Here is an 18,286-nt window from a genome sequence, read left to right as displayed (position 1 = left end):
TCCCGTCATGTGACACCCAAACGCATTTCAACGGAAGCCCATGAAAAGTTTGACAATAATAAAACAGAAATAGTTTATTCAACAACACAGAAGTTAAGAAATAAATAAGGGTAGAATGCAATGGGGTTTGGTTTTGTTTATTTTCATAATTAAGCCTACTGTATATAATCTGAAAATGACAGGGGAGATATTTTCGGGGCGTTGCCACATAGTCATGAGATCAAATGTCGCGAGATCTAACATACATAACATTTATTTGTTTAACCCTCCCGTTGTCCTAGGGTCAAAATGACACGCCACTGTGTTGAACCAATTTTATTTTATTTTTATATTTTTGGGATCATTTGTGAGAAGGAGGCAGTGAGACTTTAAAGAAAGTATCACTGCCTCCTTCTCACAAATGATCCAAAAAATATAAAAATTAAATAAAGTTGGTTCAACACAGTGGCGGGTCATTTTGACCCTAGGACAACGGGAGGGTTAAGAAGTCGGTCAGCATTCTGATTAATACTGCTCCCAACTCCATTCCCCACGGGACAATGATAAATCATAGTTTTGAAAACATACTTTCATTCTGAGTAGATCATTAGCCAAAAAACTATTCTAACAGCCATTAACCAGATAAAGTAACAATCCTTTAAAAATCAACTAAACCATTTCAGTTTCATTCATGAAACCTATCATTCTGTTACAATGGTTAATTAAGACATCCCAAAGCCTCTTTGAATTCTACATCCTTTATTGATAAGCATTTAAATAACATTTAACTGGTTTTCCTTAAAGTATTATTTATATACATACAGTATATCCAATGAACAAACAAACATCAAATGGTGGTCCAGAGCTCAACATCATCCCATAAAGTGGTCATACCTTGATTACATTGAGACACGATCAGTCTTTTTTTATTTGTGGGAATACTTGGTGAACAGATTAACTAAATTATAATTTTTTTTGTTGCTGAATTCCTGGTGGTTTTAGTATTTTTTTCTCCAAAAACTAAAATCCTAAAAAAATCTAAAATACTTGTGGGCCAGTACCTGTTGCCAACCCCTGCTGTACAATCTGTACTTGCTAGGATATAATGCTCATCTATACACACTGAGTAATATGCTCTATCATCACATCATCACACATTACCTATCTATGTATTTTTGGAATTCTTCTAGAGGGAGGAGCAGTTATTCAATTTCTCCCTCTCTCTCCTTCTTCTTCTTTCTCTCCTCTCTTCCAGCACACATTCACTCTCACATACATAAAAGCTGCATTATCTTCTAGACTGCCTGTATCTTTTTTCATGTGTGAAGCCTAATGAAAGGGACAGACACTGTTGAAAGGCTAATGTGTAATTGAAAGTTCAGCATTAGAGTAATTACTAGCGGATTTCAAGTCAGGTGGTTTTCCAAGATGTTCATGGGGTTAATGACTTTTTCTCTTTGTATGTTGCCATCATTTTCTTGATCTCAGCAATAGCCTTTCCTGGGTTGAGTCCCTGTGGAATTCAAACAAAATAAAGGTAAATAAAGATAGCCAGATGAGTAACATGACAGAAAGGGATCAGTGATAATTACCTTTAAGCTGCATGTGTTGTATAAATGGTCTGAAGTCCACTGTGCTGAACTCTACACTAGTCTTATTACTGTATTTAGAAATGGTGGTTTGGTTTAGCAAAGGAAGGCTAAACCAGATGCAGTCTATTCAGGTGTTGAGTGTACCTTGGGGCATGTCTTAGTGCAGTTCATTATTGTGTGACAGCGGTAGAGAGAGAAAGGGTCCTGGAGCTTCGACAGTCGTTCCTCTGTGAACTCATCACGTGAATCAATCATCCAACGATAGGCCTGTTGAGGAGGGAAACACATTAATCAGATTAATTTACTACATACAGCAAGATCATAAAATGCTAATCTCTGGGATGAGGGTGCCAGACTCATTAGGTGAATCAATCATCCAATTATATGCCTGTTGAAAAGGCTTTACTTTGTTTTTAGACATCGGTTCTCCCTGTCAAATTTAATTTAATTTACATATTCACTAAAAAACCAATACACACCTGCATGAGGACAGCAGGGCCCAGATACTTGTCTCCATTCCACCAGTAGCTAGGGCAGCTGGTGCTACAGCAGGCACAGAGAATGCACTCATACAGACCGTCCTGGGAGAGGAGGACCATTAGAGATCAGATTTATTTTGTAATGAGAACTCCTTCTGCTCTAACAATATAACATTTGTTCGAATATACAACGTGGTAAGTTGAAACTCCAGAAAGCTATAGCAAAGTGTGGTTCACATGTATAAAATGCTCAAAAAAGTAAATATATCTTTCCTTCGCAAGGGCGATACAAGGTCTCAATGCAGCAAAGTAAATTGGTTCAACTGACTAGGTCACTTCATCCCAACAAAATACTACATTGTCCCTTTCTGACATCTTAATCAAATGGGTATATGTACTTGTGTTTCAGACTAGACACGGAAATTGCATTTGATGCATTGATAGTATAGCTACTGAAATCTGCTGCCACTGGTCAGGGGATGAAATATGTACCAGCTTTTGCCTGTCTTCCACAGTCTGGTGGTACTGCTCCTTGCCCTCCTGAGACTCGTCTTTCTTCTTCAGGAAGGGCTCGATGGACTTGTACTGGGCATAGAAGTTACTCATGTCCTGTAGAGGCACACACAATACATTGACACCCTTAGTCAACAAAATATAGGCTACCACATGGTGACTAAACATTGCATTGTTTTATTCAGTGTTTGTCTTTTAGGTTTGTTATATTTTAACGCAGCTATAATAATCAGTATTAATTTACTTCTAAATGTAACCATAATACTCACCGGCACCAGATCTTTGACAACGTACATGTGTGGGAGTGGGTAGATTTTGATCGGTTTGCTGGTATTGATGTCTATTTTGTTTAAGCAGGCCAGTGTGTTGCCTCCGTTGATGTTCATGGCACATGAGCCGCAGATACCTAGAGCAAGATGCATGTACAGTACCAGTCAAAAGTTTGGACACACCTACTCATTCAAGGGTTTTTCTTTATTTTTTTTACTATTTTCTACCTTGTAGAATAATAGTGAAGACATCAAAACTATTAAATAACACATATGGAATCATGTAGTAACCAAAAAAGTGTTAAACTAAATATATTTTATATTTGAGATTCTTCAAATAGCCACCCTTTGCCTTGATGACAGCTTTGCACACGCTTGGCATTCTCTCAACCAGCTTCGTGAGGTCCTCACCTGGAATGCATTTAAATTAACAGGTGTGCCTTCTTAAAAGTTAATTTGTGGAATTTCTTTCCTTTTTAATGCGTTTGAGCCAATCAGTTGTGTTGTGACAAGGTATACAGAACTTAGCCCTATTTACATTTGGTAAAAGACCAAGTCCATATTATGGCAAGAACAGCTCAAATAAGCAAAGAGAATCGACAGTTCATTATTACTTTAAGACATGAAGGTCAGTCAATACGGAACATTTCAAGAACTTTGAAAGTTTCTTCAAGTGCAGTCGCAAAAACCATCAAGCGCTATGATGAAACTGGCTCTCATGAAGACCGCCACAGGAATGGAAGACCCGGAGTTACCTCTGCTGTAGAGGATAAGTTCATTAGAGTTACCAGCCTCAGAAATTGCAGCCCAAATAAATGCTTCACAGAGTTCAAGTAACAGACATATCTCAACATCAACTGTTCAGAGGAGACTGTGTGAATCAGGCCTTCATGGTCGAATTGCTGCAAAGAAACCACTACTAAAGGACACGAATAAGAAGAAGATATTTGCTTGGGCCAAGAAACATGAGCAATGGACATTAGACCGGTGGAAATGTGTCCTTTGGTCTGGAGTCCAAATTGGAGATTTTTGGTTCCAACCGCCGTGTCTTTGTGAGACGCGGTGTGGGCGAACGGATGATCTCCGCATGTGTATTTCCCACTGTAAAGCATGGAGGAGGAGGTGTTATGCTGTGGGGGTGCTTTGCTGGTGACACTGTCTGTGATTTATTTAGAATTCAAGGCACACTTAACCAGCATGGCTACCACAGCATTTTCCAGAGATACGGCATCCCATCTGCTTTGGGCTTAGTGGGACTATCATTTGTTTTTCAACAGGACAATGACCCAAAACACCTCCAGGCTGTGTAAGGGCTATTTTACCAAGAAGGAGAGTGATGCATCACATGACCTGGCCTCCACAATCACCCGACCTCAACCCAATTGAGATGGTTTGGGATGAGTCGGACGGCAGAGTGAAGGAAAAGCAGACAACAAGTGCTCAGCATATGTGGGAAATCCTTCAAGACTGTTGGAAAAGCATTCCAGGTGAAGCTAGTTGAGAGAATGCCAAGAGTGTGCAAAGCTGTCATCAAGGCAAAGGGTGGCTATTTGAAGAATCTCAAATTTAAAATATATTTTGTTTAACACTTTTTTAGTTACTACATGATTCCATATGTTATTTCATAGTTTTGATGTCTTCACTATTATTCTACAATGTAAAAAATAGTAAAAATAAAGAAAAACCCTTGAATGAGAAGGTGTGTCCAAACTTTTGACTGGTACTGTATATCACACCACTGAAAAGGACAACTCCACACCAAGGCTAATTTCATATTTCATGATGCTCCATCATTGTAGAATAGGATGCACTATATTTATAGGTCTATATTTTATGATTTCTACTTTCTACCCATAATGATGACAACCACTTTTCTATCCACTCTGCAAATTGCTCTTCATGCCTTACCCTCTCTGCAGGAGCGTCTGAATGTGAGCGTGGGGTCCATCTCATTCTTGATTTTAATGAGGGCATCCAAAACCATGGGGCCACAGCTGTAATAGTAGGGAGAAGGATTTGTTAACAATGCAGATATTAATCAATGAGAGCAATTCCATCAATGCAGACTATACGCTGACATTGCTAGGTTTGAAACAAGTGAAGACCTATACTGTCGTTGTACTTACTTGTTGAGGTCGATTTCGTATGTCTGCATGCGTGGCTTGTCCCCCATTGTGTCTGGGTCCCAGCGGTAGATCTGGAACTTCTTGATTCTGGGCTCAGATGCCGGGGCGACTGCTGTCTGTGCATAGCGCACCATCTGGAGACGAGACATAGACAACATGTATCAATGTCTTATGAATTCAATTTTAAATTAGGCTTACATTACTGTTTTTGGTGTTAAATGCTGGTTTTAGTATCTCATACTACTCCCTATATACAGCCATGTTATTCTTACTCGTTATTTTTATTCGTTATTCACTCTGTCACTATTTACGTTTTTATTTTTATTTTGTAATTATCTTTAACTCTGCATTGTTGGAAAAGGATCTGTAAGCATTTCACTGTTAGTCTACACCTGTTGTCTACTAAGCATGTGACAAATAAACATTTGAATTTGATTCATACAGCTGTTTATGGGCTTTGCTTTGATATCAATCAATAGGCAAGACATGGGGTGAGTGAAGTATACTACACCAGATTTACACAATAGAGCAACTGAAATTAAAATGGATTTCAGTCTGAAATAGAAATATATATGTCAAAAATACAAAAAGGCTGTATATTCATATGGGGGTTTACAACTAAAGGAAAATCTCTACTTTCATAACAAGGTAGACATCCCCCTCTAGCGGTAGGAAATATGTACTGACCCTGAGTTGTTATATCACCCTCAATTTCAAGTTTCATAACTAACATTATGGGTTCAATACATGCGATAAGGACAAATAAACCTTAAGTTAAGAGTAACGTTATTTTTTAAATTTTATTTTGTATAAATAATAACAACATTATGAAAGCAAAACATCACTAAACGGATTATATGAAAGAAATCTCTGTAATCTGAAACAGTTCTCAATTTGCGCAACAGTCCTTCACAAAATATACATAGGCCTATAGACCTAACTGAAACATGCTCTAGTTCAAAATCGATTAGGCAAATAATGAATATTTCATAACTGAATATATTATGATTTAGACTTTAACAATGTTACTCAAATTAAAGAATAGCTTATCTTTGATTTTGCTACTGTGCTTTACTCTGATATAAGGTAAACCTCCAATTGACACAACAGTATGTTTGAGAGTTTTATTTTCAGAAGAACTGTCTAGTAAGCCATATGAACAACAGCCTACTATTTGAAGCCATGCCATAAACCAGACATAGACCTATTGGCAACTAGTAAAAACACATTGCATGGCCAGACAGGCAGTCTACGACTACCCTATTGATAGGGGGTATACCTAACCCAGTCATAGGCCTTTTCTTTCCATTCCCCTACTTCTTACTATTCTTCTCCTTTAAAAAAAAAAAAAAAAACTTGCTCCTTTACTTACCACCATCGCCCCAGTGTTCCGTAATGCCACGGCGTTTCGGGCTAAAGAGGTGCACACGACCGACATCCTGATGTTTTCAGGTTGAATATTCTAACAGATACAGCACAGTGCCGGTTCCAGCCTATGTATCTTGTCGCTGTCCCGCCCCAGGCATGACGTCAGTTTATGTCACTACTCGGGAGTAGCCTACTTACTGAAAGCTATGGGCGCACTGCAGGCTATTATGTCAGAGCCTCTTTTACAACTCTCATTGCTTAGAGCGGGGTCGGTTATATACAGTGAGCTCCAAAAGTATTGGGACAGTGACAAATTTTTTGTTGTTTTGGTTCTGTACTCCAGCACTTTGAATTTGAAATGATACAACGACTATGAGGTTAAAGTGCAGACTGTCAGCTTTAATATGAGGGTATTTTCATCCATATCTAGTGAACCTTTTAGAAAGTCAGGGATGCAATTTTCACTGATTCTGAAATTGCACCCCCCAGTTTTAGCATTGGAATTTGATACAAAATGAGGCATTGGTGTGCTCTAGGACAATGTGGACGCCTCGAGCGGTTGGGTAGGCTGTTTGGAGTGTTATGTCCCCCCCACTTCTAAAACCAAAGTTGTGCCCCTGTAGAAATTACATCACTTTTTGTGCATATAATTTCTAAACTGTTCAAATTAAAGATGACAGTCTGCACTTTAACCTCATATTCCATTGTATAATTTCAAATCCAAAGTTCTGGAGTACAGAGCCAAAACAACAAAACATGTGTCTCTGTCCTAATAGTTTTGGAGCTCACTGTAGAAGTTATTAAAGTCAGCTATAATTGAGGTCAGTGTATGCATTGCTAGCTGCATTCATTTTCATATTTGAAATCACATAATTTAATCAACCATAGTGACAATCTCTTGCATTGGTCGCTTTGTTGCACTCTTGTGTTGTGCTTTAGGCATATAGCCTACACATGCCTATAAATGTATACCAATGCAATTCTTACTATGCGCTCTAATTTGGTAACATACATATTCAGGTTATCATGGATGTTTAAAAAAACTTGAGTCTGCGATTATGGACATCATAAAATCTATGTATCCCCTAATTCTTATTATTTTATTATGTTGATGGTCACCACCATCACTTAATGTGTGTTGCTGTGCTCAGACAATTTCACAATCTCTCCTCAAGAAGGTAGACCCATTCCACTTCCCCAGCCTAATGTGCCTAAATGGTTGACAATGTAATATGTGCCTTATTATACTATATACAGTGGGATTAACTTAGTTGTATTACATGCAGTTGCATAACAATCATCTATCCATCTCCCTGCATGGACATGCTGTGCCCAACCCCCATGGCATACCATTTTGTCAACATAGCATACTTAAAGGATATCCATTACACTCTGGCTGGTCTGGAGAGAGCCAATGCCACATACCACCACCATCAGAGATGACCATAGTGATCAGTGTGTGGGGCACAGTCTCAGTGAAGGGCAAAGATAGAGATTATAAAGAGCAATAGTAATGGCGTCTTTTTGTAAGGCACTAACTCCGCTATGGTTCCTTGAACAAAGCCTATGGGAAAATGAATGGAGTTTTTGTAGGATTTTTGAATAAACAGCGAATATAAGGTCTGTGGTAAACATAGGCTTAGGAAATCTTATACGTTTTGTTCAATGAGATAATCTTCATCAGCTGACGTCACTTTTTGTGAATTTTGAAGGATTTTTGTAAATTATGTAATCACGCACATAAAGATTTCATAATTCATAAAGGTCATGTTAACTGACTGATATTATCTCATAGAACAAAACGTATAACATGTCATAAGCCTGTGTTAACCTCAGACCTTATTTTCTGTGTTTATTCCAAAACCCTATTCTTTCCCCATTCATTTTGCCCATAGGAATGGCTGAACCAACTAGCGGTAAATAATTTCATTTTTTTAGGACTACAAGCTTGCGAGCTCTATAACACACTTATCTCAAGGATGAAAGTAGTTCCAAAGGCTTGTTCATGTATGTGAAGTTATCCAAAGAAGCTATGGCAAGCCATATATAGCCTAGATCTTTATCAGACTTGAGAGCACTGGATATTAGGTTCTCTTTATGATGTATACACACAATTATACAATATAAGGCTGTTAAGAGTTTAGGGGAGGAGTGGGTAATCTTACCCTCTGTGTACTCATCACCAAATCAGAGTTTTCAATCAAGGGTTGGATTAGTAGAATCCCGTGTGTTACTGCTTGGCTGGAGCAAAAGTGACTAAATTGCAATATGTGGGTAATCCAATTTACATCTTATAAGAAGATGTTTTACTAGTATGCCTACTGTCTAGCCTACACACTGGAAAGTGTAGGCAAGGCTTAGTCTACTTTCTCTGATCAAAGTTCAGAAATTAGTCTCTAGAAATGAGAGGAGTGGTGGCTATCATGCACCTATCAATGTCATCGAGTGGTATAGACCTATGAGAGTACCATTTCTATTTTTCTTTCAATAGTTGTTTATGTTATGTTATGTACTCTATGAGTTCTATATGCTTCATGCTTTTTACGGGTATCCCTTTGAAGTTGCGCACTTTCGCTAATCTATACGAAAAGTGATATGCACAATGGTAATAACTCAGGCGGTCCAAGTGATTTCGAATATAACATGATTGCAGCCCCGCCCGCACATTGATGCTCTCGATCGGGAGATAGCGTCGTACTAACCAATAAGGATGCAGTATTATAGACATCCCTGCCCACCACAAGTCGCGCTTGCGTGGAAGAGTCTTCCCGACACACACGGAGCTATAGTGGTGGAGGTGTGTACTGTATAGGATCCTGTGTAGGAAAGTGGCGGTAGAAGAAGTGGACCCGTCAGGCCACCGCAGCACGAGGAGCAAGAAGACGACTCCATTTGAGTAATGTCCTGACTGTTCGGCTGGGGAAGGGGGTCCAGCAAACCCCCGACAGATGAAGCAGAGACGCCTGAAGGAGAAGTGGGATATTCGGATACATCTTTCGGAGAGAAGCCCAAGGACAAATGGAGTAACTTCGACCGGACTGGGCTTGAACGAGCTGCAAAAGCTGCGAGGGAACTTGACAGATCACGTTAGTGCAGTTATTATCACATTGTCATGTGATTTTTTTAAAAGCTTCTTGTTCTTGGTGTGCAGACTTTGTGTTGTGAGGTACATTTACATTTTAGTCATTTTAGCAGACGCTCTTATCCAGAGCGACTTACAGTTAGTGAGTGCATACATTTTTTAAATATTTTTTTCAATCTAATGCAAATATGCCATTGCGATATCGTTGCAGAACATGAACAATGAAACTTTGGAACAACTGACAACTGCAACAAAGTATACATTTAACATCAATCAACTATATAAAGTATGGCATGAACTAGAGTCGACTGGATCAACATACTGTAATGACCCAGCTGGGTCATAAAGTAAAAGAGAGACGGGCACCAGGTGTACAGGCAGAACACAGGTTTATTCCTGAATGGGCTATTGTTCAGGCCACAGCCCACGCCGCTAAACCTCGAACATACACAAATAGAACATGTCAAATCAATGGTCCCGAACAGAAGAGAGAGAGATGAGACCGTAACCCCTATTTAATCATTCCAAAACCCCGCGGGATTACCCATCATACCCCCCCAACCTTTCCATCTGTCCTGGCATATTTAACCCCTGCTAGTACCCATGAGAACGATAACACATCCATGAACACAGAACACAATACAGGGTCGTTACAATACTGTCTGCGACAGGCTTTGGTGGGCATGTCAGTGATTGAAAGAACAGTGTTCTTCATGGGGATGTTGTCTGTCCTCCCACTTGTTCAAGATCACATTCCCGTCGATGTGTGCAAGAGAGCATGTGTGGCCTGCATCTAGACCAGGGATGGGCAACTTTTATCTGAACTCATCATGAGTGTCCGCAGTGAATTGAGGGTCTGCGTCTCTTGACAGCAGACAGAAAAAAATTGAAGTTTGAGAGTCAATTTCCTGCAATTCTACACATTTTGCCATGGGGTGTAGTGAAACTTTTGAGGAACAGATGTCCAAAGCTTGCGACTCATGACAGTAAAAGTGGTATGGTTTGTGAATGAATGGCAAAAATGTTGCCATAATTCTTGAAGCTAAATAATTAATGTTGTTCCGCAAAGGAACAGTCAGCATCTCTACAAAAATGTTTGGATGCGTGTCAGCTCATGCGTTTTACTTTTCACTTTCAAATGTCTGCCTTCTATCTAGTTGCATAATTTTGTGTTCTGGAAAAAAATCTAGTGTTATCCTTATGATCTTCCCTGTCCTAGACATTCCAATACTGTCATCTGCTTTTCTAAACAGGAACACGTGGGTTCTAATTTCTAGATATTCATCCAGTCTGTCGCTGGGAATAATGAGATTTGGGTTGAAGTAAAACGGTTGTCTGTCCTGTTTGGACCCCAGGAAGAGAGCCTTGGCAGCAGCTAATCGGGATCCCTATAATAAATACAAAACCTACTACCTAGTCCTCTCTGAAAACATGCTTTAATCCCATTCACCAACAGGAATATGAAGCGGCTTTGGAGCAGCTGAAGGGGGAACCAATTCGTCTCCAGGCAGAGGAAAGGCGGAAAACACTTACAGAGGAAACCAAGCAAAATCAAGCGGTATGGGAGTGATTGAGAGCTGCTGCCAAAGAGTCCTTAACTACATTCCACTGACTTAATTCACCAGCCAAGTGTCTATCTAGTGTTAAGCTAAGTATGTTGTTATGGGGATAATTTACATGATTTTTCTTTTATTGTATTGCATCCTAAATGTTTGCTCATGCTTCAAATTGTTCTAAGGTGTGTTCTGTCTCTATTTCCTCGAGGGTACAGTATCAAGACAAACTTGCCAGACAGAGATATGATGATCAACTCAGGCAACAGGTAAGCTCTCTGTTCTCTGATTTCTGTTGAATCTCAGCCCAGCTATGGAGAAACACAAAAAGAGACTGGAGTGGGACCCATGCTGATGGAAAAAGGCCAAGAATGAGAAATATGGCTAAGTCATATGTTCACCGTGTGTTTTGTATTTGCAGCAAGCCCTCAATGAGGAGAACTTGCGCAAGCAAGAGGAATCAGTCACAAAGCAGTAGGCTATGCGAAAAGGTTTCAGGAAAATTCCCCATGTCATTGTGACACATAGGAGGAGGTTTACTAAGCCTTTGAACCTGTTCTTCATCAAGGAAAATGAAACAAGTTGTTAAAGAAAAAACATCTCAAAGTAAATTAAGACTGTTTCATGTTGTCTTTGTTTACTGTATATATCTGTAGTTCTCGTCTGACAGAAACGGGTGCAAATGCTTTGTAAATCAGTCTCACAGTATGTTTACAGTCAAAACACCTGTGAACTTACTTTAGTTCCCCTCCCTCCTATCTAGCCACTATTGAACATGAAATGGCATGGCGACACGAGAACTAATTGCTTCATGTAGAGGCAGAGTCTGCAGCTCGTGCCCAGGTAGAGCGGGAGAACGCAGACCTCATCCGTGAACAGATCCGCCTTGAAGCAGCAGAACACAGACAGACGGTCCTGGAGTCTATCAGGTAAGATGGGAAGGTTCAAAATGGTTCTACACTCCACAGCAGTGTGTCCCAGTATTGGGTCGGGACCCACTGGCGGGTTGCTCTTGCAGTCACTTTCTACAGGTTCACAGCTTGAGACTGGGCTGTGGAAGACAGTATGTTGCAAAGAGGTCTATACATTACAGTTTTTAATCACATCTCATCTCATTATATAATACATTTCATTTGATCAGCCAGTATTCTGCTATGTTTGGATAAGAACCCAAGAATGCTGTGAATGTTTGACGGTCATAATGGGAGCAGTCACCGTAATAATGACGTTTTTGTTTCTGTCAGGACTGCAGGAGCAGTGTTCGGGGAAGGGTTCCATGCCTTTGTGTCCGACTGGGATAAACTGACTGGCACTGTAAAAAGTCTCCCCCTTACTACCAATCTGCTATCACACTTCACCTTTCAACCTGTGATATAGCTTGAATTTTACATTGTGGTTGCTTACCTTATCTGAGTCATTGGCACACACTGTTGGTGAATGCCCTGCAGGTGGCTGGGTTAAATTATATGCAATGTCTAAATCTGGCTTCTCTACGCCCTCTGCATGATGAATCATTAATGCTCAGGGTGGGGACAGACCATCTCAGTATGGAACGCAGTTCACAATGCATGTAGACCCATCATCTCATGGGAACTTTTTTCTTGTGACAGGTAGGCCTACATTTGCTGCAGGATAGCCTATGCTACAGTAAAAACTCAGCAAAAAAAGAAACGTCCTCTCACTGTCAACTGTGTTTATTTTCAGCCAACTTAAAATGTGTAAATATTTGTATGAACATAACAAGACTCAACAACATAAACTGAACAAGTTCCACAGACATGTGACTAACAGAAATTGAATAATGTGTCCCTGAACAAAAGGGGGGTCAAAATCAAAAGTAACAGTCAGTATCTGGTGTGGCCACCCGCTGCATTAAGTACTGCAGTGCATCTCCTCCTCATGGACTGCACCATATTTGCCAGTTCTTGCTGTGACATGTTACCCCACTCTTCCACCAAGGCACCTGCAAGTTCCCAGACATTTCTGGGGGGAATGGCCCTAGCCCTCACCCTCCAATCCAACAGGTCCCAGACGTGCTCAATGGGATTGAGATCTGTGCTCTGTCTTGCTCCTGTCTTGCAGGAAATCACGCACAGAACGAGCATGTATGGCTGGTGGCATTGTCATGCTAGAGGGTCATGTCAGAATGATCCTGCAGGAAGGATACCACATGAGGGAGGAGGATGTCTTCCTTGTAATGCACAGCATTGAGATTGCCGGCAATGACAACAAGCTCAGTCCGATGATGCTGTGACACACCGCCCCAGACCATGACGGACCCTCCACCTCCAAATCGATCCCCCTCCAGAGTACAGGCCTCGGTGTAACGCTCATTCCTTCGACGATAAACGTGAATCCGACCATCACCCCTGGTGAGACAAAACCGCAACTCGTCAGTGAAGAGCAATTTTTGCCAGTCCTGTCTGGTCCAGCGACGGTGGGTTTGTGCCCATAGGCGACGTTGTTGCTGGTGATGTCTGGTGAGGACCTGCCTTACAACAGGCCTACAAGCCCTCAGTCCAGCCTCTCTCAGCCTATTGCGGACAGTCTGAGCAGGGACCCATGGCATCTTTATTTTTGTCTTTTTCAGAGTCAGTAGAAAGGCATTTTTAGTGTCATAAGGTTTCATAACTGTGATCTTAATTGTGTCTTAATGACCGTTCCACAGGTGCGTGTTCATTAATTGTTTATGGTTCATTGAACAAGCATGGGAAACAGTGTTTAAACCCTTTACAATGAAGATCTGTGAAGTTATTTGGATTTTTACTAATTATCTTTGAAAGACAGGGTCCTGAAAAAGGTATGTTTCTTTTTTTGCTGAGTTTATAAAGATCGAATGTGCGTCTAATTTACCCATCTCCATCTGTCTTTCTGGGGTCACTTTTAAAACGGCCTATCACTCAATGTAAAATCAGAGCCATATGTAAAGCTCTATGGGTGTGAAATTATGTAGACAATTTAAATTAATAGAACCTACAATCTATTTGCAATACATTTTAGTCATTTAGCAGACGCTCTTATTCAGAGCGACTTACAATATTAAAGGGGAATGTCTAAAATGTTCTACTTCATATTCATAATCTCCAGTACCACCACAACATCAACATATGTTAAAATTGCGCATTTCTATGTTTTGTAGTAAAAAAGATAGAGGAAGATACAGTGGGGAGAACAAGTATTTGATACACTGCCGATTTTGCAGGTTTTCCTACTTACAAAGCATGTAGAGGTCTGTACTTTTTATCATAGGTACACTTCAACTGTGAGAGATGGAATCTAAAACAAAAATCCAGAAAATCACATTGTATGATTTTTAAGTAATTAATTTGCATTTTATTGCATGACATAAGTATTTGATCACCTACCAACCAGTAAGAATTCCGGCTCTCACAGACCTGTTAGTTTAACCAATTATGAGTAGGCATTGCCTACTAATTGTCTACTAATTGGTTGATGATGTTATTGGAAACACTTATCTTCCTCTATCTTTTTTACATTTTAGTCATTTAGCAGACGCTCTTATCCAGAGCGACTTACAGGAGCAATTAGGGTTAAGTGCCTTGCTCAAGGGCACATCGACAGATTTTTCACCTAGTCGGCTTGGGGATTAGAACCAGCGACCTTTCGGTTACTGGCACAACGCTCTTAACCACTAAGCTACCTGCCGCCTGAAAACATAGAAACGCACCATTTTCACATATGTTGGGGTTGAGATGATGAATATAAAGTTGGATATTTTTGAAATTTCCCTTTAAAGCCCCCCCTCCCAAAAAGAATAATAAATACATACATTTGGGACGTTTTCTTATAAAGCAATAGTATTGCTAATCTCTTTCTCTTTGATGTTGTCTCATCTTCTGTAGTGTCCTGCTCTTTGTAGATGAAGCAGATCCATTCCTACGTAAGAGATCCACGGTGAGTCCAGTAACGGGAAGCACATTCTGTTTTCAGGAGTCAACATGTGGGCTGTTTTGATCACATGTCGATGACTGTGTTGGACCTCGGAGCCACCCTTAACGCATTCCTTTACCGCACTGGAGAGCAGAGCAACAAGTTGGTACTAACCAAAATCATTTTGTAATGTAAAAATGTATTAATTTCAAGTGATTTTACACCATTTTACAATGGTGATTATATTTTAGTTTTGAGGAAGAGTATGAAAAGCTTGACTTGACTAAAAAGTTTGAATAATCCTGTCTCTCTCTTCCCAGGTTTATGCTAGTGTTGACAGATTTGTTATAAAGCCCGCCACCATAGGGAGAATGTGAGTACACCATTCTCCACTTGTACTAGAGTGCCATTCTCTAGAAGTGGCATAAGGATTCTGGTAATGTCTACAAATGTGCAACATGATATTTATGATCTAGATATATTTTCGACTAAGGATTGCTCTGACAAAACAATAGTGTGTTGAGTTGACGGTTCATTTCACTAATCTATATCCCCCTGCAGGAGAATGAAGTTGGCCGCGTTTGACTATGGCCAGAAGTGTTCAGACATTGCAATTCGTGCAGCGGGCATGTCGGTAAACTGGGTGTGGCCTGGCAGGTGAGTACATGTGACCTGTTCAGTGAAGCTTCCAAACCCTTTTATTTGGTTGAGTTGTCTTTAGATAACAGTACAGGATAACGGGACACAAGATAATGTTCAATCCATGTTTCCCGTCAGGCTGCTGCATATTCCTCAGAAGACTGCGTCTTCAAAATGGACTGGCTTCACATGGAAGGGAGTGCGGAAAGTGCGGGTAAGCACGAAGGGGGTGGTGTCAAAGGAGGTGGAAGCAGCGAGTGCAGTAGGATTCACAGCGGTGCAGGAGGCTCTACCACAGGCCCTGGATTCAGCCCCCACCATCCAAGCGGTCCTCCCTGTCGTAGAGGCCATCATCTCCAGCACTCCGGCCGCAGCCACAGCTGAACCAGTGAAGGTTGAAGAGGCAGCTGCCATTATCGAGGAGCCAGTTACCCTAGTTAAGGAGGCAGAGGCTGCTAACCCCATTGTCACTGAGACAGTTGCAGCTCCAGCCCTCAGAGGCAGAAGTGAAACTGAGACTGCTATCCCATTGGTGCAGGAGGTAGAGATCATCAAGAATGTGCTAGAAGAGACTGCAGCATATGTTGTTCCAGAGACTGTAGCAGTGCCTGAGGTAAAGGAGGTCGATGTGACAGCAGAGGTGTCTGCACCCAAGAAGAACCAGCTCCAACTACAACCACCCAAGAGTTGGAAGCCACAGGAGCAGTCAAGGAGTCAGAAGCCATTACAGTAGAGTCAGAGACCAAGGAAGCAGAGGTCACATCAAATGTGGTTGCCCAGGAATCTGAACCCACAGTCGTTGCCCAAGAGGCAGAGGCAATAGCAACAGATGTTGCCCCGGAGTCAGAAGCCCTTGTAGAGGCTGTTACTGAGGAGACAGTTGCTTGAGCCACAGCACCCACTGTTGCCAAGGAGAACAAGGCCACAGCAGTTCCCATTGCCCAGGAGACTGAGGCCGCAGCAACCTACATTGCCCAGGAGACTGAGGCTGCAGCAACCCCTGTTGTCGTGGAGATGGATACTGCAGCAACCCCTGTTGTCGCGGAAACAGAGGCCGCAGCAACTCCCATTGCCCCGGAGACCTCTGATTCCGAAACTAAGGCCGCAGCAACCCCCGCAGCAACCCCCGCTGCCCCGGAGACTGAGGCCGCAGCAACCCCCGCTGCCCCGGAGACTGAGGCCGCAGCAACCCATGTAGCCAAGGAGACAGAGGCCACTACAACAAAGGTTGACACAGAAACTGCAGCTGAGGTCCCTGCAACTGTTGTGGCCAAGGATTCTGAGGCGACTGAAACTGCAGCTGCCAAGAAGCAGTGGACCCTGAAACCTCTGGCACTCCGGAGGCAGATGCTAGTAAAGTTGAAACGCCTCAAGCAAAGGACCAGGAAAGTGACGACGCAACCAAACCCAAAAAAATATTAATAGGTGAAGCTACTGAAACACTTTGGTAGGGAGCAAGATTAAATATGTTGAAGCAAAAATAGTGTTTTGTCTTAAAAGGCTATTGATTATTCTGTCTCAGTAGCTAGGTTTCCATCCAATTGGTGACAGATTTTCATGCAAATATTCAAAAATCTGCATGAAAATAATATGTAAATTTTCCCTCCAGAGGGATGTTTCCATCAAACTGACTTGTTGCGGATAAAAGGCTACATGATGATGTAGTGCATATAAAAACCACAACCACTTTTGCAATTAAAGGGGGGCTGAACTTCCTGATTCTGCCTCGTTTTCCGGCTTGGTCATTAAGAAATGCAGCGGCCATGACTGAAGCCAAACAAGAGTTGTCTTGGTGGGGTGGTTTAATGTGGGTGTCGTCTGTGTGTTTCCATGAGGCAAGTGTTTGTACATTGTCTGCCAAAACAGTACACAGTTAGTCACTCACCCTTCTAGATAACTTGAAACGGCCTAACCAGGTCTTCTCTTGAGGCCGCCTAGGCTAGCTAGTGCTAGCTAACTTCTTTCGCCAATTAGCTTCAGCTGGCTGGTGTGCGACCATGGCAAAATTGATTTGATGGTGGATAGCCTATATCTGGGGCTAGTAATGGACCGTTAATAAATTACACAATGTAAATGGGAGAATATTTTGATGTTGCACACCTTTTAGTTCTCGTTAAAGGGAAACTTCACAATTTCCAACTTCATATTCATCATATTTGTTTCATCACAGGAGACAGTTTTATTACTCATCACGGTATTATTTACCAAAAGATTGGCTGGACCTCTTTGAAGTCATGTAGATCACATCATTATGCTATTTTTGTTTACAAAGCCCTGCTCCACAAACTTCCGACTTAACATCACTGTTAAGATTTTAAATGACAAGTTATCAAACTCGGACACAAGGTTTGTTAACTCTGGAGACTCCTTTGGTGTCTCCTGGTCAATGGGAACTGCTGTGTGATGACATAGTGCACATAAAAATACCTTTTGCAGTTCAATTTCTATGTACCGAATAAAAAGTACATGTGTTAAATGTGTTTCCATTGCATTCAACTCTACTGATGGTTTTCTCACAATTTTCTTTTTGTTATATATGGAGTGTGCCCTCTCTGGTATTGGCACGTGCGCTCTAGCCAACAGTTCGCAGATACAGTGCGGGTTTAGCCTACATGATGAGATTATTATGGACAAAATATTATTTAAATATTAATATATTTATTTGTCAAAAGGCAGCCAAGCATCGATGATCATGTCACCTGTAGCTCAGTTGGTAGAGCATGGCGTTTGCAACGCCAGGGTTGTGGGTTCGTTTCCCACGGGGGACCAGTATGAAAATGTATGCACTCACTAAC

At 41.2% G+C, this 18,286-nt stretch overlaps 2 protein-coding genes across 16 annotated transcripts; one reads left to right on the top strand and one right to left on the bottom strand.

Moving 5' to 3' along the window:
* Positions 1–948: 948 nt before the first annotated feature.
* LOC121546670 (succinate dehydrogenase [ubiquinone] iron-sulfur subunit, mitochondrial-like) lies at positions 949–6,474 on the bottom strand. The gene is made up of 8 exons (XM_041857893.1): positions 6,331–6,474; positions 4,959–5,092; positions 4,741–4,826; positions 2,833–2,969; positions 2,543–2,659; positions 2,051–2,152; positions 1,716–1,838; positions 949–1,492 (listed from the first exon to the last, which is right to left on the bottom strand). Exons 1-8 carry the CDS (start codon positions 6,394–6,396, stop codon positions 1,412–1,414), a joined length of 846 nt encoding a protein of 281 aa, XP_041713827.1. The 5' UTR covers positions 6,397–6,474; the 3' UTR covers positions 949–1,411.
* A 2,646-nt stretch (positions 6,475–9,120) lies between these two features.
* LOC121545561 lies at positions 9,121–17,967 on the top strand. 15 transcript variants are annotated; one of them, XM_045209522.1, is made up of 9 exons: positions 9,121–9,412; positions 10,865–10,966; positions 11,180–11,230; positions 11,725–11,890; positions 12,206–12,275; positions 14,825–15,018; positions 15,173–15,225; positions 15,414–15,509; positions 15,630–17,967. In XM_045209522.1, the coding sequence occupies exons 6-9, from the start codon at positions 14,941–14,943 to the stop codon at positions 16,222–16,224; spliced, it is 822 nt and encodes a 273-aa protein (XP_045065457.1). In that variant the 5' UTR covers positions 9,121–9,412; positions 10,865–10,966; positions 11,180–11,230; positions 11,725–11,890; positions 12,206–12,275; positions 14,825–14,940; the 3' UTR covers positions 16,225–17,967. The 15 variants fall into 15 exon arrangements, with proteins under 15 accessions (XP_045065457.1, XP_045065459.1, XP_045065456.1 ...); XM_045209524.1 differs by having other exon boundaries at positions 11,173–11,230; XM_045209521.1 differs by having other exon boundaries at positions 10,865–11,060.
* The last annotated feature ends 319 nt before the right edge of the window (positions 17,968–18,286 follow it).

This window comes from Coregonus clupeaformis, chromosome 30 (genome assembly GCF_020615455.1).
Source record: "Coregonus clupeaformis isolate EN_2021a chromosome 30, ASM2061545v1, whole genome shotgun sequence".
Lineage (NCBI taxonomy): Eukaryota > Metazoa > Chordata > Actinopteri > Salmoniformes > Salmonidae > Coregonus > Coregonus clupeaformis.
Note: the sequence above shows the minus strand (reverse complement) of the source record. Positions and strands in the feature narration are given on the sequence as shown.